Source organism: Schistocerca piceifrons, chromosome 8 (genome assembly GCF_021461385.2).
Source record: "Schistocerca piceifrons isolate TAMUIC-IGC-003096 chromosome 8, iqSchPice1.1, whole genome shotgun sequence".
Lineage (NCBI taxonomy): Eukaryota > Metazoa > Arthropoda > Insecta > Orthoptera > Acrididae > Schistocerca > Schistocerca piceifrons.
Genome location: NC_060145.1, coordinates 135,322,058 through 135,344,761, shown reverse-complemented (window position 1 = coordinate 135,344,761; position 22,704 = coordinate 135,322,058). Strand labels below are relative to the sequence as shown.

Sequence of the window (22,704 nt, the reverse complement as noted above, 5' to 3'; positions counted from 1 at the left end):
TTCTATTTTATCCAAAGTAATTGCTTCTTCTTCTTCTGTGTTTAGCTTACTTGTACTAAGATTAACACCTTTGTCCCAATATTTCCTATTTTTCAGAACTCGTATAGGCAGCTCCCAAGTTTCATCATTAGATACTACATGTTTATCACTAAAAGGTACTGTAATTACTCCAGTTATTGGCAAGACCATTTTTAACTGGCTTCTTTCAAAGTCAACAACACTCTGATATTTTGACAAGAAATCTATGCCAATTAAAACCTCAATACTGAGATTGTTTACAATTAAACATGGATGATCAATTAAATTACCATTAATGTTAAAGGGCAGCAAAGCTTCTTGCTTTACCGTTTTTGACACTTTGCCAGTAGCTCCAATTATTCTTAGTCCTGATACCCTCATTACTGTAAGCTTGTCTTTACCAGGTAATGCATCAAAGAAGGACTGAGATATAGCACTCACCTCACTTCCACTGTCTAAGAGACAACGTACATTGATACTCAACGTATTTACTATTATTATAGGGTGGCTTATTCTAATTTGTGCAGGTGGTTCCTCAAACTCATCCAATAGTTCCTTTTTGATTTGTCTCCAACTAAAGTGATCGACATCTGCCTTCATTACATTTAGGTCAAAGTGTGTAGGCGTTTCCTGAATTACATTTTCAGCTGCCTTTTCGAGTCGGTCTATTAATTTCAAATCGAAACACCGCACGACTTCATTACATTTAGTTTGCTGAACATGACCCAAATTACTGTAGTCTGAGCGATTCTGCGCCTCCAGACCGGGCATAACACCAGTTACAGCTAAACCACTTTCACCTTCTCAAGTGACAACTGGTCACAGCTACTGGGTTCATCGACCCCCACCAGGCTACCCTCTACATTCTCACTTACCTCCTGTCTTAAATCTATTAGTACATTATCAACATCCTGCACAGGCACTTTAGATAAGAGCACATCATCCTCATCGTAAATATACGCACGAATTTCTTCTTCACCTGACAATTCAGTATTTTGTAGCTCCTCCCTATCGTTACACTGCGGCGCCTTCTCTTTCTCTTCCCAGTTAGAAAGCGTCTCTAACACGGTATCTATCAAATACTGTGAGTGATCTAATATTTCTGCTGTATTCTTAGATGCTATCAACTCTTCATCCACATGTTCAGTCTGAGTCTTCTGATCTGTCTTACCAATTCCCGTAACTACTGGCTTAGGAAAAGTAACTGCCTGGTGAGCGCCAATGTCCTCATAAAAGACGGGAACTAGTTTTCCTGCCTCGGCCTACTACTGTTTCCTTTATTTTCATTATAGTTAACTGGCATAGCATTGCTTTCCGTACTGTTGTTTACATGCATAATTTTGTTTGGAACCAAATTATTATCATTTGGATGCCATTGTTGGTTCTGATAATTATTTCTCCAATTCCTACCTCTCTTAGTATGGCGAACACCTCCTGTTCTGATGTTTACGTTGCCATTCTGCTCGTTCTTAAAATTGCTACTATTGTTATTAGCATTTCTGTTATTATGTGCTTGCTCCTCATTGGCAGCAACACGTTCTACACGTTCCAGATACTCAATGAAATGATCCAGATTGTCTCTAGGGGCAGATATAATTCTAGTTTGCCAATACCATGGCAGTTTGGCTTCAAGACCCAGTATTATCATTTCAGGTTTTAGCTTTTCGCCCAAATGTGACAAACGTGAGATCCATGACCTAGCAAACTCTTTAATAGATTCCTTGCCTGCATTGAAGCGTTTTCCACTCCAAAATTCTCTCAACACTTCATTTTGCTTATTGCTAGACCAATACTCATTAATGAAAGCTGTTTTAAACTCCGCTAATGTTTTACACTTCAACATAACATCAGCTGACCAACGCATGGCGTCACCTGCTAAATGGCTCCTAATAAATGAGATTTTCTCTCGATCGGACCAAGTTGGTGGAATCACATCTTCAAAATCGTTCCAGAAATCTAGCGGGTGGATATTTTTATCTGGATCGAACCGCAAGAACTGCCGACACCCGATAAAAGCGGCTTTTGCAGCTACAACTTGTTGTATACTACCATTACCGGAAGTTACTGAAGCTACTTTACTCTCAATGTTAGCAATGTTAGTACTAATATTTTCTACTTTCATTTCAACATTATCTACTCTTTGTACAATATGAGTAGTATTAGTTTTGATTGCTTCTACTTCTGCTTGACATATGTTTACTTTTACATTAACATCTTTAAACCTATCTGAGCACAGTTCAGATTCCGCCTCGATCTTTTCTGTTAACTTGTGCTTCAGTTTCGCATCTTCCATTTGGAAGTCTCTGCGAACCTCAGCAACTTTGGATTTTACTGTTTTATGCATTTCAGAAAATTGTTGAGCAACCTTTTTCTTAATATCCTCATGATTGTAATCAATTTTATAATTCAAACTGTCCAGATCCTCCTTCAACTTATTGCAGCCAGCCTTGAAGGTATCGTCCATTACCTCCAATCGTTTATTAAAATTTGTTTGGCTGGCCACAATCTCAGACTTTAATTCAGCATTACTGTTTTTGACCTTTTCACTTATTTCAGACTTTAATTCAGCTGTCATTCGAGCATTCTTGGCTGACATTTTTGCATTACTGGCAGCTATTGCTTGTAATACAACATTTAAATCAATATCCCCAGCATCTTTGAGTTGCTCACTAGCTGGCTTTTTATCACTCAGGTGACGAAAAACTAGCTACAACACCAGAATCATCAAAACTAAATGAAACTTCTGATTGATTAGTCATATCTAACTTCTCCTTCTTAAACTCTACCGCCTCTGTTGACTGATTCATTTTTAATTCAACAGAGGAACTATCATCCAATAAATTAACAATTTCTGCTTTCTGCTTTACTACAGGGGTCTCTATTATTGAATCATTGCCCCTTCCCACACTACTGTCAGAAGACAATACTTCATATTTCACTTTAACATTACTATTTTCATGCATATTTACACTTGAACCGTTGTCTGGATTTACAGTTCCATCAACAGACATAGGTTCTCATTTAAGTTTAACCTCAGTTTCTTTTGGCGGTTCCATTGCCGACAGTCTTTTAGTGCAGGTTAGTAAAATTTGTAACAGCTTTTCACTTAACTTAGTTCCTTCTGCACGACGTATGGCGTTGCCGGCGTGGTGTACCAGAATGACTCATGCGACGCAGCTCACTGAATTGCAGATGGCACTCAGACGGCTGTTGTGTGTTTGCGTGGCCCGCAACTGCAGGCGCGGCTCCGGCTGCTCCGGCAGACGACTGCAGTGAGGCGAAACTGGCTTCTCGCGATGCCGGCAGCGCCACTAGACTCAGTGCCAGCTCCGTCAATCCAGATACGTCGTTAATCCAATTGCGTCGTCCACATACACACGTAACACTCTCACTGTTCTATTACTCAATTCTGTGTCGCATTTCACTTGCAAATCCCAATATTTAAAAATCACTTTCACTTTACTCAGTTTCTTCCCAGCCGATGCACCATATGTGGGGCGGCGGGTGGAATTCCTGTTATTAATCATGTTGGAAAAATGTAGACACACGTCATTTCCCGGCCGATGCACCATATGTGGGGCGGTGGGTGGAATTATGTTAATTTTATGTTGTTTATATAAATGTTAGGTTTGTAAAATGTAAAACCAGTTCCTATTATTTAGAATGTTATTTATGCTGCCTTCCGCCGTTCTCAACACTGGCTCTCTAACTACAATATTGGCAACCAGAAAGTGATTAGCAATACATGAAGCCTGTAATTAGAATTCCTAGTGCCCACTTCATCTGAGAATACACTTATAGTTACAGCTTATAGCTCTAATGAATTAGGAGATTGTATGGGATTTATAATCAAAAACGGTCGTGAAAAAACGTTCTGTATTCTGAAAGTCACAGATGAAAACAAAAGAATCCATACAATCTAACTAACAGAGCAGTTCAGAGTCTAATGCGCTGATGCAACTATAAATGTCCAAATTAAATGTTTAAATGAATGCTTGCCATTATTTGATGATTAGGTTCATCAAACGCCACACTAAATAATGGTAGAATGTTTGTCCCGCGGTGGCACGTGAAAATACGACAATACGCAAACTGAAGATCGATAATTAAAGTCATCCCAGAATTAACACTTCACTCGAAAATGATTTCATGGCTACGCGTATCCCGAGTAACTTAATACGGCATCCGAGGCTGTTTGTAGCAATGATACCGACGCGACGCGACTCCCGACACAGATGGCGTGCTATTCAGCGTCTGGAGAGAACTGGGGCTTTCCTTCCTCACGCAGCGTTCTTATATATAAAGCCGCGGTGCGGACGGCTAAGGGAACGCCTGATCAAATCGGCTCTCCCGACTAGCTGCTGGGCTAGTAATGCACCACATTAAGTTACCGAATAAATCATAGCTTCTTTTGCTGATGGCCGATGAAGCTCTTAATTTAAATGTGCATTTAGCACACAGGTAAGTAATCATAATAAAAGTTTTACGTGGCTAAGTTAAATATTTTGGGCGAGAGAATTAATTTAATTACATTACACGCAGTAGATGAGCTCTGAACCTGCCCTTTGGAGATACGCTATCGCTATAGTTTTACAGTTATTGAGTTGAAACTTCTCACATCTTTACGGTTATAGCGGATCTCCCTTCTACTTAAATTTAAACATCCTAGCCTTGTTTATTAGCCTACTTAATCTATCTTGCTTCCTTAATTTTTAAGACAAAAACCAGAAAATCATGAATTTCAACTAAAATCTTAATTTGTGAGATCCAAAGTACTGTTTCTATTAAATTATTATTGAAAAGGAATCTAAGTATAAATTTTTAAACCTCTAGCACTTTTCTGTTGCGCCAATGATTATTACAGAGAAACGTCCAAATTTCGAAAATGGTTAAAGTTATTGAACTGATATTCAACACATATTAATTTAGTATTACTCCTGACATGCTAGAACCGTTTTAGGTTATTTGCTTGATTTTTAAAGTATTGCGCAACATTTATGACGTCAGAGCTAGTTATAACGGACTGGCTGGCACACAATGGGAAGACTGATGTGCATTTATTACGGCATGAGTAGGCTGCTTCCCTATATAGTCAGGACATGGTTTTCAGTTGTGTTAAGGGTGATTAGCTACAGATGGAAAATATTCTGAAAGAGGACATGGAAACACTGTAGGGTGGAAATATCATTTCCTTCTTGACATACTAGCAGTGAATGGAGAAAATGGAATATAACCATGGGCTAACATTTGTCATTATGTGCCGTCGCATGGATGGAACACACGCGCCTCGGAACAATGAATGTGCGAATAGGGAAAGGGTGAACAACTTAATTTCGTTCGTACTGGCTGTATGGACCATTTTGAGTCTTGGTTATTACCAGTACCCTTATACAACTGACGTTAGACGATGTACCAGCGGTGCCAACCGACAGGGATTTTCTCTCACTGAATGGACGCCTTCCTCTTTAATAATGATGGTCAAGCTGCATGGAAACGACTAAACGAGACACCGAATGAGTTGTGGAGCCAGCCTCATCCATCATCGCTGAAATGCCGCCCACAAAAAATAGTTCAAATGGCTCTGAGCACTATGGGACTTAACTGCTGAGGTCATCAGTCCCCTAGAACTTAGAACTACTTAAACATAACTAACCTAAGGACATCACACACATCCATGCCCGAGGCAGGATTCGAACGTGCGACCGTAGCAGTCACGTGGTTCCAGACTGTAGCGCCTAGAACCGCCCGGCCACTGCCGCCCGCAGCTCATGGAAACTTAATAATTGGATGCATATTACGGTCACGTGACATGGGACGCCATAGATGTTTCTATGATCATTCTGTCTGTAATCGAGAGTGATGTGTTGGTGCATTGTGACGATGGAAGCTCTGAGATACAAAGGGGGGGCAAAAAGTTTCCGTTTCAGGGTGTTGCTGCAGCATATACGCAACGAAGTGCGACTCCGATGCGGCTCTACAAGCATCGACATGCTGGAAAGGCATTAGTGTCGAATTCGTGTCTTTCCGATCTGTTTTGATGCAGGTGGCAGCTGTAGCCTTATAGTATGGCTTGCGATCTTCGCTGCCACTGTAGACAAAAATCAAAAGCATTTGCCGTCGTCGGCCGGAGTAGCCGTGCAGTTCTAGGCGCTACAGTCTGGAGCCGAGCGACCGCTACGGTCACAGGTTCGAATCTTGCCTCGGGCATGGATGTGTGTGATGTCCTTAGGTTAGTTAGTTTAACTAGTTCTAAGTTCTAGGCGACTGATGACCTCAGAAGTTAAGTCGTATAGTGCTCAGAGCCATTTGCTGTCTATTGGCAGTGTTACGCATCACATTCTCAGTTGACTCCTGAGACGGATGTGAGTACCAGTGTCTCAGTGTTTTTAGTGAGGTACGCACATGGCATTTGTCATTTGTGGACATTGTATTCCACTAAGCACACTGACTGCGATATCTTAATGCAATGAAAGTTGCAAGGGCTGTCTGTTTGATCCAGAAAGTATAGACTATCGGTCCATTGTTACAGTTGCCAATGCCTCTCCATGTGTCATCCATAGGCTGTGGACACGCTATAGCGAGACAGCATACAAGACGAACTGCACAAAGCCGCCGGAGCATTACGACAACACGTGAAGACCGACATCTGGACATCTCTGAGTTGCAACGTCGTAGGGATAACGTCAGAGCACTGGAGCCGCTTTGTCCGATCTGACTGTAATGCTGTGTGATCCAGACGTCCTAGTACAGAATCCCGCTTCACAAGACATCATCTTGTACCTCGCCTTCAGTTTTACCGATCCCATGTCAACTGCCAATTTCATAAGTCCAGATGTCCTCTGATGAGAAGTGATGGTCGGGTTCATGTGTGTAAACCCATGTTGGGTGGTACCTGCCAAATGTTGTCTACGAAATTGACAAATTTCGAAGGTTCTGTGATGCTGTGGAGAGGCCTCAATTGTAGACAGCCATACGAATCTTGTAGTTGTCCATGGTTGCCTTACCGCCAGGCAGTACATCGAACATATCCTGCTGGATCATGTGGTGGTTGCTGCATAAGATGGTAGCCCTGAATTCCTTCCGGTGCCAGGGCCTATGCGGCAGGCGACAGCAGCGATGTCTTGCGAAGCCTGGACATTGGAGTAATGGAATGACCGGCGGTGAGTCCCGACCTAAACCCATCGTGCATATGTAATTAAAAGAATTACCAAAGGCTGTCCTCAAGGATCGATCTGCGGCCCCATCTTCTGGCACATAACAATCGAACCCCTCTTACAACTTCTGGATGGGGATGACAGGTCAGACGGAATTGTCGCCTACGCAGATGACCTATTAGTTGTAGTCACTGCAAACAACAGAGCCCAGTTAGAAGAGAGAGCCAGTGGAATACTACAAACAATTACTCAGTGGTGTCACAATAACAAACTCAGGATAGCCGAAAACAAAACATACACTTTACTGAAAGGATCACTCCAAAGGAATCCTTCGGTTAAAATTGGGACACAAACATTAAACGAGCACACATTACGCGCTATCTTGGGGTACACATAGATAAAAAATTGAATTTTGGCGTTTGGATACATGGCGAGGTGAGTGGGATGTAAGTGATAAGGCATGTAGACTGCACGACTTCCTCCCTGACGTAAGGTAGCGGTTGAGAATGAGACATATCGATCCCAGCCGCAGTATGGTACATTTCTCAACCGGACACAGACCTTATCCCACGCACTTAAACCGCGTGAGTCTGAGGCAGACACCTACACGCACATGCGGGGAAGAAGGTTCCCCAGAACACACTGTCTCTGTGGGCAATACGCGAACAATAGACGTACACTACGCTTATACTACACATATACAGACATAGATATATACACAGCAATAAGAGACGAAGAACAATGGGCACAATTAAACGCACTGACAAACAGTATTTCAAAAACAACACTTGAAGAGTACGTGTGGACACGACATTACAGACATGCCTATGTGCAGCGTAACAACGATCTCCAGAGGATGGACAGCGATACCCACAGTGACAGCGAAAATAGTGACAATGAGGAGGAACAGAAGGAGGAAGCTGAGATGTGACAGTAAATAAGCAAAAGTGCTGGCGATATAGCCAAGGAAACACCAAATGCTGTACATGGATGGGCACCTAAAGTAGTTAATACATAGGACTAGTAATAAATAGGATAAGCAACATTAGTTCTCTACTAATAGCCATTTGTGTGTGTGTGTGTGTGTGTGTGTGTGTGTGTGTGTGTGTGTGTATTTGTGTGTGTGACTGGCGGTCAAGGGCTCGAAGAAACCATTCCAAGGTATTCACCGTCAGTCACATTCGGTGATGGTATTAACAAATCTCTCCTCTATCCTATCTTCTTTTTATATTCTTATTAAAAAACAACAAAATTTTATTTATATTTCAACCTTAAATTATAGTTATTTTGAAAAGTATCACTCTTTGTAAATGTTGTAGATAAAACAAAAGAAAAGAAAAGAAAACTGTAAAAAGATGAAAAACGAAAATTGTAAGATGTACGACCTGTTTTAAACATCAGGTAACAGATCTATAGCTTGGAAATAAATAATAAAAAATTATGTGGGTCATGCTTGACATACATGTTCGTGGTCGTCCTGTTCCACCACAGACCCTCAAAAAATTCTCATGGGCTCTCGTTGAAGAATGAGAACGAATACCATAGCGTGACCCCGTAGACTTACATAGAGCATGCTACGTAGGCGTCGGGAAGTGGTAAACGCTCACGAACGGCATACATGTTATTGAAGTTCTCAAATTTCAATGAAAACCGTCCAGTATGACAGGATGAATGGTTGTTTTCACTTTGTTTTCGACACCTGTGGAACATGCCAGCTCTTTTTATAAAAACAATCGAGCACGTAATGATGTTTTGTTGTGTACTTAATTTGCGAAAGATGAAGGTATAATTTGGTAACACACTAAGTTCTCAATCATCGCTCGAAGGAGTATGGCAGGCGCCCAAATTCATGTTCCCATAATTCTTTCAAGCAGTGTAAATTTGTTGGTATGCTTTTCGGAACCCAAGCTTTGTCCACATACATCACACGTCTGTTGTGTACCGTACGCAGAAAATCCGCAGTCCACAAAAAAATGTAGCTCTCGGGGTGGAAATATCCCTAGGTTCTGTAAAATTAATTTGCGTCAATCGTCACTTATTCTGTATCCAAAACCGATATCATTTAAAGCCCCCGTACCCAGTTTCGTACTGCAGTTGGGCAGTATCACTCATAACTACAGAGGAATACTCAGTGTTTACGAAAGGAACGCTTATTTCATTGAAAAGCTCCGTGTGGACATATGTCCTATTCGGATTGTTTCCGAAATGGAACACATTAAATGCACATTTAAATTTGTGATGAGGTGGGGCTTTACAGCTGTCAAATATATGTAAAACTTCATTGTAGGTAACTATCAGCTGTTTATTTCTATGCTCAGTGCTACCGATTTCGATCATTAGATTATTATCACGCCGAAGCAAAGCGTAACCAGCTTCTCACTAACACATTGAAGTGAACAATTTAGGTAGAAAGTCATAGCTTCTGTCACACTAAATAATCTCCAAAAGACACAGATATGTAGCAGAAGCAAACAAGACGATCATGTATAATCGTTCTGTGTGCGCTTCCAACATATCTATCTCTCTTAGAGATTATTTACTGTAACAGAAGCTATGTTTTTCTACCTACAACGAAGTTGTTCATTCCACTTTTGAAGATTATTTATTGTAAAAGAAGCTACATTTTTCTAGCCACTTTTACTTCAAATGTTGCAGTGACAAGATGGTTACGCTTTGCTTCAGCACGATAATGGTCTGGTGATCGAAATTAGCAACATTGAGCATAAAAATAAACATCTGATGATAACCTAAACTGAGGTTTCATAGATAATGTACATTTGTTTTTGGGCTAGCGGTGTACACATGTGTGTCTCATACACCCGGTCTCTTTAACGTTTTATTCTAGTACAACCTGTCTTGGCGCTTTGAAACTCTTTGCTCAGGATGTCTTTCGGCAATTAGACCCGTCCGTAGGATGCGCTATTGTCCGTAGTGTGTTGAGAGGGAAACAGTGTGAAGGATAGAAAGTGTATCAGAGAGAAGTAACGGTTAACTGTGTTGAACACACACCAGCTAAAATGCCACACATCTACGCTAATGAAGACCATGCGTGCATGACGAACGTTTACGGCTTTTTCGATGATAGTTGGCGCTTACTGACACGTCGAATACCTGATCGTAGAGTGTTTGCCAGAGTTCTCAGCACACTGCGTGGAATGGATATTCTTCGAGGTTCCCATTCTCTTCTGAATGTGTAGTTCAACAGTCTGTGCAAGGAACAGCAACACATTGTTGCAATGGTGCAGTGCAGTTATGCTACATAGCGACTTTCTCAGTTAATCTTTGTGAAATATTTGTTATGTTTACTGATTGCAGTATATGTGTACATGTGTAAACCTGGCAACGTATCGAATAATACAATAATACAGAAAATAAATAACAATTTGCATTAAATGTTTTCTATTCAGAAACAATAAAGAAGAGGGCAGGGCATAAGTCCAGATGAAGCTTTTTGCTTCAAATGAGCGTTCCTATCACATCCTTGAATATTGACACTACCTCCTGGACCATGCTGTGTGTAAAGCAGAATGAGTTCACAGAACAAGCGAAACCAAACCAAACACTCGAGAGCAGCGAAGTGTGGCGATAGACTGGGCCGATAGCTGACACGGCAACACTGCAGCGCGGGATGAGGCGTAGCCGGCCACCTTGAGATGTCTGCTTTCGTGACCGCAGAACTTCGAAGACTGAATGGCAGATTGCAACGATCCATTTGCCCATGCCAAAGAGCTGCTGTGGCATGCGAAGTCACACTCGTCACTGTGGCCAGAATCCATGCGCTCTTGGCAGTGTGCAACGCACGAGACAAATTACACAACGTACCGCCCTGTCTATTTAACCTAAATCTCTTTAGATTTCTTCCTCGTTGATACATTTCCATTAGCTTGATGAGTCTAATTTGAGTGAAAATTTGTATGTATTGATCCTCTAAAAGTAAACCTGCCCTCAAGGTTTGTTTGAACTTCTTAGTGCTTTTCTGAACCTACTATATTCCATTGTTTTGTTCCGACCTTTGAACGAAATTATTCAGCCTGTTGTAGCTCAATGTAGACACCGATACGCCGGCCGAAGTGGCCGTGCGGTTAAAGGCGCTGCAGTCTGGAACCGCAAGACCGCTACGGTCGCAGGTTCGAATCCTGCCTCGGGCATGGATGTTAGTGATGTCCTTAGGTTTAAGTACTTCTAAGTTCTAGGGGACTAATGACCTCAGAAGTTGAGTCCCATAGTGCTCAGAGCCATTTGAACCATTTTGAACACCAATACACAGTGCTGTTTGGCATATACACTACTGGCCAATAAAAATTGCTACACCACGTAGATGACGTGCTACAGAAGCGAAATTTAACCAACAGGAAGAAGATGCTGTGATACGCTAATGATTACCTTTTCAGAGCATTCACACAAGGTTGGCGCCGGTGGCGACACCTACAACGTGCTGACATGACGAAACTTTTAGAACATGTTTTTTGCTCGAGTATCATGTTGCTTTTGGAAACCCAGAATCTGCTATGTAGGAATCAACATGGATTCCGGAAACAGCGATCGTGTGAGTCCCAACTCGCTTTATTTATTCGTGAGACCCAGAAAATATTAGATACAGGCTCCCAGATAGATGCTATTTTTCTTGACTTCCGGAAGGCGTTCGATACAGTTCCGCACTGTCGCCTGATAAACAAAGTAAGAGCCTACGGAATATCAGACCAGCTGTATGGCTGGATTGAAGAGTTTTTAGCAAATAGAACGCAGCATGTTGTTATCAATGGAGAGACGTCTACAGACGTTAAAGTAACCTCTGGCGTGCCACAGTGGAGTGTTATGGGACCATTGCTTTCACAATATATATAAATGACCGAGTAGATAGTGTCGGAAGTTCCATGCGGCTTCTCGCGGATGATGCTGTAGTATACAGAGAAGTTGCAGCATTAGAAAATTGTAGCGAAATGCAGGAAGATCTGCAGCGGATAGGCACTTGGTGCAGGGAGTGTCAACTGACCCTTAACATAGACAAATGTAAGTATTGCGAATACATAGAAAGAAGGATCCTTTATTGTATGATTATATGATAGCGGAACAAACACTGGTAGCAGTTACTTCTGTAAAATATCTGGGAGTATGCGTGCGGAACGATTTGAAGTGGAATGATCATATAAAATTAATTGTTGGTAAGGCGGGTACCAGGTTGAGATTCATTGGGAGAGTCCTTAGAAAATGTAGTCCATCAACAAAGGAGGTGGCTTACAAAACACTCGTTCGACCTATACTTGAATATTGCTCATCAGTGTGGGATCCGTACCAAATCAGGTTGACGGAGGAGATAGAGAAAATCCAAAGAAGAGCGGCGCGTTTCGTCACAGGGTTATTTGGTAACCATAATAGCGTTACGGAGATGTTTAACAAACTCAAGTGGCAGACTCTGCAAGAGAGGCGCTCTGCATCGCGGTGTAGCTTGCTCGCCAGGTTTCGAGAGGGTGCGTTTCTGGATGAGGTATCGAATATATTGCTTCCCCCTACTTATACCTCCCGAGGAGATCACGAATGTAAAATTAGAGAGATTAGAGCGCGCGCGGAGGCTTTCAGACAGTCGTTCTTCCCGCGAACCATACGCGACTGGAACAGGAAAGGGAGGTAATGACAGTGGCACGTAAAGTGCCCTCCGCCACACACCGTTGGGTGGCTTGCGGAGTATAAATGTAGATGTAGATGTAGAAAGTTTCCAACCGATTTCTCATACACAAACAGCAGCTGACCTGCGTTGCCTGGTCAAACGTTGTTGTGATGCCTCGTGTAAGGAGGAGTAATGCGTACCATCACACTTCCGACTTTGATAAAGGTCGGATTGTAACCTATCGCGTTTGCGGTTTATCGTATTGCGACATTGCTGCTCGCGTTGGTCGAGATCCAATGACTGTTAGCAGAATATGGAATCGGTGGGATCAGGAGGGTAATACGGAACGCCATGCTCGATCCCAACGGCCTCGTATCACTAGCAGTCAAGATGACAGGCATCTTATCCACATGGCTGTAACAGATCGTGCAGCCACGTCTCGATCCCTGAGTCAACAGATGGGGACGTTTGCAAGACAACAACCATCTGCACGAACAGTTCGACGACGTTTGCAGCAGCATGGACTATCATCTCGGAGACCACGGCTGCGGTTACCCTTGATGTTGCGTCACAGGGAGGAGCGCCTGTGATGGTGTACTCAACGACGAACCTGGGTGCAGGAATGGCAGAACGTCATTTTTCCTGATGAATCCAGGTTCTGTTTACAGAATCATGTTGGTCGTATCCGTGTTTGGCGACATCATTGTGAACTCACATTGGAAGCGTGTATTCGTCATCACCATACTGGCATATCACCCAGCGTGACGGTTTTGGGTGCCATTGGTTACACGTCTCGGTCACCTCTTGTTCGCATTGACGCTTTGATCAGTGGACGTTACATTTCAGATGTGTTACGACCTGTCGCTCTACCCTTCATTTGATCCCTGCGAACCCTACATTTCAGCAGGATAATGCACGACCGCATGTTGCAGGTCCTGTACGGCCCTTTCTGGATACAGAAAATGTTCGACTGTTGCCCTGGCCAGTACATTCTCCAGATCTCTCACCAACTGAAAACGTCTGGTCAATGGTGGCCGAGCAACTGGCTCGTCACCACAATATGCCAGTTACTACTCTTGATGAACTGTAGTATCGTGTTGAAGCAGCATCGGCAGCTGTACCTGTACACACCATCCAAGCTCAGTTTGACTCAATGCCCAGGCGTATCAAGGCCGTTATTGTGGCCAGAGGTGGTTGTTCTGGGTACTGATTTCTCAGGATCTATGCACCCAAATTGCGTGAAAATGTAATCACATGTCAGTTCTAGTATAATATATTTGTCCAATGAATACCCGTTTATCATCTGCGTTTCTTCTTGGTGTAGCAATTCTAATGGCCAGTAGTGTATACAGTTCATTTCCAGAAGTGAAGGAAGCGATAAGTAGCACAAAAATACTGGGTCCATCTGAATATAGAATTCTGGAGCTTTATTCCCTCTCCACCATGTCCTGTACGTGGAGCGAGACGTTGCAAATTTACCAGAGATATCAGAAGAAGCAGACGAGGGACGCAGTCTGGGAAAACTCTTATTTAAAGGATACCCAACAGGGGCAGCAACTATGACAGTCATAATACATACGGCCTAATCTTCCTTATATGATGAATTAACTCATTTATTCTGTGGTTGGTTAAGATCTCGCCTATTAGCGATCATTGGTAGTCATGTGAATGTTTTTTTGCGTGGACCAGGATAAGGCCGTCAACAGACTATCATTTATCAGTGTATTCCTGTACTATTGTGTATCAGTGATATCTGAGTGACATTTACTCTGTGAAATAAACTCGTGTTACGAACGACTCGAAACTAAAATTCATTTATTAACATAGTTTACTCCCAAATTGGGGCACTAAAATCAACATAATACAACAGAGTCTACAATGATTAAGTTTAGGTCTTAGCAGTCAGCAATTTCTTCGTTTCCCAAAACTTCACTCGCTGTGATCTGGCTGCTCGTTTTTCTGCGGATATGACATACTTCTTCCGTTCTGATGGTTTGAATGTCAGCCATGTGTATTTGTTCTTCAGAAGCAGTTTCTCTTCTCTGGGTTGAATTTGGTGTGTGGTGATGTTCAGTTCATCCAGATCATTTTGTACTTCTTTAAACCAGATGTTTTTGGTTTTACTGTTCCAGAAGTATTCAAAAAGCTGCTTCAGGATTCTAGTATTTGGTAGGAGAGATGTGTAGCAGAAAAACGCAATCCTCCTTTTACGCATTGTATCAATAATGGGTTCACTTTCTTTATACACTACTGAATCGGGTAAAAGTCTCCACTGCCCATTAACTTGATGTTTCTTACAGATAATTCGTTCGGAGTATTCTTCTATCAACTTTCTGCAATTTGTCAGTTGTTGCTTGAGTATTTAATCTGAGTAGTGTTTTACTTGCGTATGTTGCTTCCAGATTAACGACGGAGGAGTAATGTCGAAATTTAGCATTTATTGAGAGAGATCGTTTTTGTAGGTTGCCCAAGTGGTTCTATGCGCTCGCTGAAGTTTTAATGTTCTACTATCTATTGACTCTCTTTCATTAACCTTCCAGGTAATAATCTCACCAAGATATTTAAACTTTTTTACTACTTCAATTTTTTGATCATTATAGAGTATGATATGGGATGTGTCAACTGGGAAGCTGGGCATCATTTCTGTTTTATCAAACGAAATTTGCAATCCGACCTTTGCAGCTAATCGTTCTAGTTGTTCTACTTGAACCTTTGCTTCTTCAATATTGTTCGCTAACAGCACCAAATCATCTGCAAATGCAAGCATTTAAGTCTTAACATACGGTGGGCATATCTTGTTCCATTCACTCATGATTTCCTCCAGCACACAATTGAACAATTATGGAGACAATCCATCGCCTTGTGGAAGGCCAGTATGAATCTCAAAAAGTTCAGAGAATTCATTTCTGAACCTTACTCTAGCTTTAGTATTTCGATAGGTGACTGCAACGAGGTTGACAAGTTTCTGATATAAGCAAAATTCTTTAAGAATTGACAGTAGAGATTCACGATGGATACTATCGTAGACTTTTTAAAATCGACAAACGTGATCACTAGTTTCCTGTCCCTGACACTTCATTTATAGTTTTCGAAATTGTACCTATAGCTTCACAACAAAGGAATTCATTAAAGTTCTTCATGAAATCGCATGTACGCTAACTGCCCGCACCTTCTCCTCCTTCCTCTCCAAAAAATACGTATTTATTTCTTCATGAAACGTGTTATACATAATTTATCTCTTTCTCAAACCATCAGTTCAGTTCATAGAAATAGTAGTATAAATAGTAATAATTTACATAAATATTTAACGCCATTTATGCAGTCCAGTCACAGCCTATGTTCACGTCAACGTTCAACAACCACTCACATACGGCAGATGGCAGCACTGGCAATGGAGGACAAAAAAAAGTATCTCGGTTGATACGAAAAACAGTGCAGTCGTTGTCGTAACGTGGAAAAGAACCGATTTATCTGACGTACAAATGTCATTGGCTTTCAGACCAGTGTAGGAAGCGTTTCCGAATTGGCTAAGTCTGTAAACTGTTTGCTTGCCACCGTAGTTAAAGTACACCGTGCACGGCAAAAGGCCACTATCCACAACCAGCGCCGACGCAGCTGCAGTGAACCGTGAACCGTAGATGACACGAGTGAACGACAACTGCGGAGACGTGTACAGGCGAATAGATGTGCAGATGTTGAGCAACTGACCGTTCAGATGACCCACAGGGCTACTACCAGCGTCTCCACAATGACCATTCAGCAAACGGTACATGCATCCAAGCTGACTTGTTCATTGGCGACGAAGGCTGAAATTTGCATGCCAGTACCGCACTGGAAGTCCATTGATTGGCGACAGGTGGCCTTCTCAGATGAATTTCCTTTTATGCTCCATGGCCGGTGACATGTACTGCCCTGCAACAGTCGTCGGAAGTGATGATGATGATGATGATGATGAGGTCCCATACTCCGAGGAGCGTAGGGGAAGAAGCGAGAGAGCCGCACTGCTGTACTAGGCAACGTCCTAGCAGAGGTGGTTTGCCTTTGCCTTCCTTCGACCGTAATGGGGATGAATGATGATGATGATGAAGACGACACAACACCACCCAGTCATCACGAGGCAGGAAAAATCCCTGACCCCACCAGGAATCGAACCCGGGACCCCGTGCGCAGGAAGCGAGAACACTACCGAAAGACCACGAGCTGCGGACCAGGTCAGAGGAGGGAGCGTTATGATCTGGGGAATGTTTTCATGTAATTCCCTGGGTGACCTCGTCATTCTGGAAGGCCCAATGGATCTACACAAGTATGAGTCTATTCTTGGGGACTATGTCCACCCTTTCATGTAGTCTTTTTTTTTCTTCGGCACAATGGTATTGAAACGTCCCCTTGGAAAAATTATACATGACTGTGCTTAAACTGACACACAATATTTTTAGCGCAACGCAATCTGACTTTCAAAAATCCCTACAAAAGAATGGCCCTGACTAACATTAACCTATACCATTCACAAATCACTTCCCTCACAAAAATCTTCGTTACTCGAACTACTGCAATACAGCGAGCGCCACTACTGCCAGCTAAATAAAAGATTCAAACTACTGAAGGCACTAACTACTGATAGGCATAGTTAGCAAATGAAAGATTTTAATAGAGAACAAACAATGTATTTACCTTAATAGTCATAATATATTTAGCAGTTCATGACATCCAGTCTTACAAATTCCAAAACTCCGCCATTTCTCTCCCCATATCCACCACTGCTGGCGGCTCACCTCCAATTGCGCAACGCTACGCGCTGTTAACAGCCAACTGCCCAACACTACATTGGCAGACAACAATGCAAACTAGCCACAGACTGCACACAGCACAGCCAGTGATTTTCATACAGAGCACTACGTGGCGTTACCAATAAGAAAACCTAAACAGCCTACTTACAGTATCTACCAGAAGGGAATTCAATGTGTCACATAGCTGGCAGTGTACAGGCCCGGTTCTAAAAGCACCAGGACGACTTTACAGCACTTCTGACACCAAACTCTGCAAATTAAAACCCAGTCGAGAATCTGTGGGACCACGTCGATCAGGCTGCTTGTGCTCTCAACTGTAAATCTAGCGCAGTTGGTTACGGCACTGGAATCAGCATGCCTTCACATCCCTGTCGGTATTTTCCTGAAACTCATTCACTCTCTTCCTGAACGTCCGCTCTGCAAAAGGTAGTTATTCAAGTGGTTCAAATGGCTTTAAGCAGTATGGGACTTAACATCTGAGGCCATCAGTCCTCTAGGCTTAGAACTACTTAAACCTAACTAACCTAAGGACATCACACACATCCATGCCCGAGACAGGATTCGAACCTGCGACCGTAGCAGTCGCGCGGTTCCGGACTGAAGCGCCTAGAACGATTCGACCACAGCGGCCGGCAGGTGGTTATCAACCTTTTGACTGGTCGGTGTGTTCATTATTCAGGGACACAAATTTTCAGTAACTTGTTAACATCCATAAAAAGTTTACCTGGTGAAAAGTTCAGTTCACTAGAACCTTAAAGGATTTATTGATTTCAAAGTAGTACTATTCGAAGGATGAATTCCCTGGTAGAACAAGTTCACGTATATGTTATTAATAGTACGAAATAATGTAAGTGTTCCGTCAAATCTTCAGTATAGAAGTGCTATCTGTTTTAGTAAGAGTTGTAAGCAGCTTTCTGTTTCATGATACATATCTACAATAGCCTAAGAATAGTCTTATGAACTTCAGAGCGTATTTCTCTACATGTCTGTTAAAAGTTTAATATTATGGAACAAATGAAAGGTTTCAGATTTTTTACTTGTTCTACATCTACATGGATACTCCGCAAATCACATTTAAGTGCCTGGCACAGGGTTCATCGAACCACCTTCACAATTCTCTATTATTCCAATCTCGTATAGCGCGCGGAAAGAACGAACACCTACATCTTTCCGTACGAGTTCTGATTTCCCTTATTTTATCGTGGTGATCGTTTCTCCCTATGTATGTCGGTGTCAACAAAATATTCCGCATTCGGAGGAGAAAGTTGGTGATTGGAATTTCGTGAGAAGAATCCGTCGCAACGAAAGACGCCTTTCTTTTAATGATGTCCAGCCCAAATCCTGTATCATTTCTGTGACATTCTCCTATATTTCGCGATAATACAAAACGTGCTGCCTTTCTTTGAACTTTTTCGATGTAATCAGTCAGTCCTATCTGGTAAGGATCCCACACAGCGCAACAGTATTCTAAAAGAGGACGGACAACCGTAGTGTAGGCAGTCTCCTTAGTAGATCCGTTACATTTTCTTTACATTTTCTAAGTGTCCTCCCAATTAAACGCAGTCTTTGGTTATCCTTCAACACAATATTTTCTGTGTTCCTTCCAATTTAAGGTGTTCGTAATTGCAATACCTAGGTATTTAGTTGAATTTACGGCTCTTAGATTAGACTGATTTATCGTGTAACCGAAGTTTAACGAATTCCTTTTAGCACTCATGTGGATGGCCTCACGGTTTCCGTTATTTAGGGTCAACTGCCAATTTTCGCACCATTCATATATCTTTTCTAAATCGTTTTGCAACTTGATTTGACCTACTGATGACTTTATTAGTCGATAAACGACAGTGTAAACAGCCGAAGACGGCTGAACATATTGTCTCCCAAATCGTTTATATAGATAAGGAACAGGAAAGGGCCTATAACACTACCCTGGGGAACGCCAGAAATTACTTTTGTTTTACTCGATGACTTTCCGACAATTACTACGAGCTGTAACCTCTCTGACCGGAAATCACATATCCAGTCACATATAACTGAGACGATATTCCATAAGCACGCAATTTCACTACTAGCCGCCTGTTTGGTACAGTGTTAAAAGCCTTCCGGAAATCCAGAAATACGGAATCGATCTGAAATCCCTTGTCAATAGCACTCGACAGTTCATGTGAATAAAGAGCTAGTTGTGTTGCACACGAACGATGTTTTCTAAACCCAAGTTGACTGTGTATCAGTAGACAGTTTTCTTCGAGGTAATTCGTAATGTTTGAACACAATATGTGATCCAAAATCCTGCTGCATATCGACGTTAACGATATGGGCCTGTAATTTAGTGGATTACTCCTGCTACCTTTCTTGAATTTGGTGTGACCTGTGCAACCTTCCAATCTTTGGGTACGGATCTTTTGTCGAGCGAACGGTTGTATATGATTAAGTATGGAGCTAATGCATCAGCATACTCCAAAAGGAACCTAATAGGTATACAGTGTGGACCATAAGACTTTCTTTTATTAAGTGATTTAAGTTACTTCACTACTACGAGGATATTTACTTCTACGTTGCACATTTTGGCACCTGTTCTTGATTCCAATTCTGGAATATTTACTTCGTCCTCTTTTTGGAAGGCATTTATTCTACAATCCAAGAAACATTTCACTGAGGGTTAGAACATTAGCGTTTCCATTTTTGTAAATATGTGTTACATGTTCCTATGTTATGAGATGTTCCACATTCTTGACGATTTTCTCACTGTGTATCTATGGACAGATATATCAAATCTAACAAACATTTTCATGTGTACAATACAACACTATTAAACAGCAATAAACGAAAACACATTTTACTCTGCAGTCATAGCACATAAAAAACTGCAGCTGATTGTTTTTAACGACTCTCGTTTAGTAACGTTTAGATTCTTGTACTTAATCTATGCTCTTGTATTGCAGCACATAAGAACGTACGGTTGTTCATGACGCACGGCGGCATCAACAGCATTCAAGAGGCGCTGTACCACGGTGTTCCACTCATAGGATTCCCTGTGTTTGGAGACCAGAACTGCAACATGAACCGCGTGGAGTGGATCGGACTTGGAATCAAAATACCAATCTCAAACGTGTCCGTGGAATCACTCACTTGGGCTATAAAAGAAGTCTTGGAAGTGCCAAGGTATGGATGTCGTTCTTTGCAATTTAATTCCACATTCTAAATCCTCAGCTTGCATTTTTCTGCGATTAGCATAAAAATGCTTACTTAGTGAAGTATTTTGTGGTTAAATAATTCAGGGTCATAACGGACATCACGTATCGTAAACACAGAATTTAATTGCCAAAGACATCAGATGTCGGAAGTATATATAGTCTGACCAAGTGCAAAAAAGGCCTTAACAGTATTTGAGTGTTGCACTGACAACGTAATATAAACAATAATATGGTCATGAGCTATAGTCTGAAACGAATCTGATCACTAGGAAATGTTGCACAAGACAGATGTAAGCTGCAGAGGATCTACACTCCATTGAGTGTTGCATTGCGAAGTCCACCTATAAATTTCACATAGATTTTAAAAAATTCAAGAAGTCGTAGATGTATCTGGATCTACCTTCATTCTTCAGATTTGCAAGTGGCACTTGAAAAGGTTAGTCTTAGAAAATTTTCAAAAAAAACCTGCAGCTTCATCCTTACAACTTTTCTACTGTGCGTGAGTGAAAGCTTCCAGACCAACATGCGTGTGTTCATTTCTGAATAAATGATATCGGCGACATCTCGATCTTCATTTTTTCATTTTTTCTGATGAGTCTGATTCGGGACATCCAGAATGTGCGCCATTGGTTCAAATGGCTCTGAGCACTATGGGACTTAACATCTGAGGTCATCAGTCCCATATAACTTAGAACTACTTAAACCTAACTAACCTAAGGACATCACACACATCCATGCCCGAGGCAGGATTCGAACCTGCGACCGTAGCAGTCGCGCGGTTCCGGACTGAAGCGCCTAGAACCGCACGGCCACCGTGGCCGGCCGTGTGCCATTTCCATCAGGAAACCTCGTCAGTACGGTATGTTCAGCATCCGTAACATATTGTGTGTTTTTTTGTACGGCATTTATGGGACTCAGTTTAAATAATTAACAGCCTCGGTTGCACCGTTTACCTAGAATTTACCTAGGTTTCAGTCGGGATAACACAACCTTCTTCAGAATAACAGTAACTACCGTTTGGACATAGTGGACATCGTCAAGCTAAAACTACAATTCCATAAATTATCGTCAGACTATAAAACTTATGTGGAACTGCCTCGGCCCCACTTCGCGACCGCGATGCGGCGGCCACTAGTGCTGTACTGGAACTGACCGTAGCGTCATGAGGCCCGCCTAGGCGGACACAATACCTTGCGCCTGCACGTAAACTGTGTGATAGTTACTTGTTGTGACAAGGCGCGACCTTAACTCCTGACCTTGAATTTGCTCATAAAGTGAAATAATAGGTATAACTGAGGAAAAGGACGTATATGTTAACCAGTCTACTATGGAAAGACGGTAGTTACTGTTATTCTGAAGAAGGTTGGGTTACCCCTACTGAAACCTAGGTAAATTCTAGGTAAACGATGCAACTGAGGCTGTTGATTATTAAAATTAAAATTAATATTTATACAGTTGATGACAGGGCTACGAAATGTCGAAGATGTTTATGGGACTGTTTCATTTTGGTTACCATAATATACAGTACGATCTGCTGGAATATACGGATATAGTTCCACTGCAATCCCTTTCCCTCTACGTCTCAAGACATGAGAGCAATTTCTGCATTCATAAAGCAACTCGGAAACAGCAGAGATGGCGTAATTAATAGCATCTAATATATTATGTGACCATCACGTTTCATGGATTCATTGAGATTTTTTTTAGCTTTCAAGGTAGATGTTGACAGCGAGTAGAGCAGCCTCCATATAGCGAACAGTCATTGAAGGTGCTGGCCTTCCTGAAACAGGTCTTCAGAGTGAATTTCAGCCATCATCAACACGCCTTGGATAGAACCCTTACAAAATAACATGCCCCACAGAAAGGAATACCAGTTCTCAGCACTGTGCGAGACTATCCTTCCTTCCGAAGGTTTGCTGCGGTCTCTTCAGCAGTGTGGTTAGCCC

At 42.0% G+C, this 22,704-nt stretch overlaps 1 protein-coding gene across 1 annotated transcript in view; it reads left to right on the top strand.

Moving 5' to 3' along the window:
* The window catches only part of LOC124711750 (UDP-glycosyltransferase UGT5-like), a 121,940-nt gene that overhangs the window by 93,046 nt on the left and 6,190 nt on the right, over window positions 1-22,704 (top strand). The window contains exon 5 of the mRNA XM_047241963.1: window positions 20,507-20,726. Within this exon, the coding sequence (XP_047097919.1) occupies window positions 20,507-20,726 (220 nt within the window). The remainder of the gene's footprint in view (window positions 1-20,506; window positions 20,727-22,704) is intronic.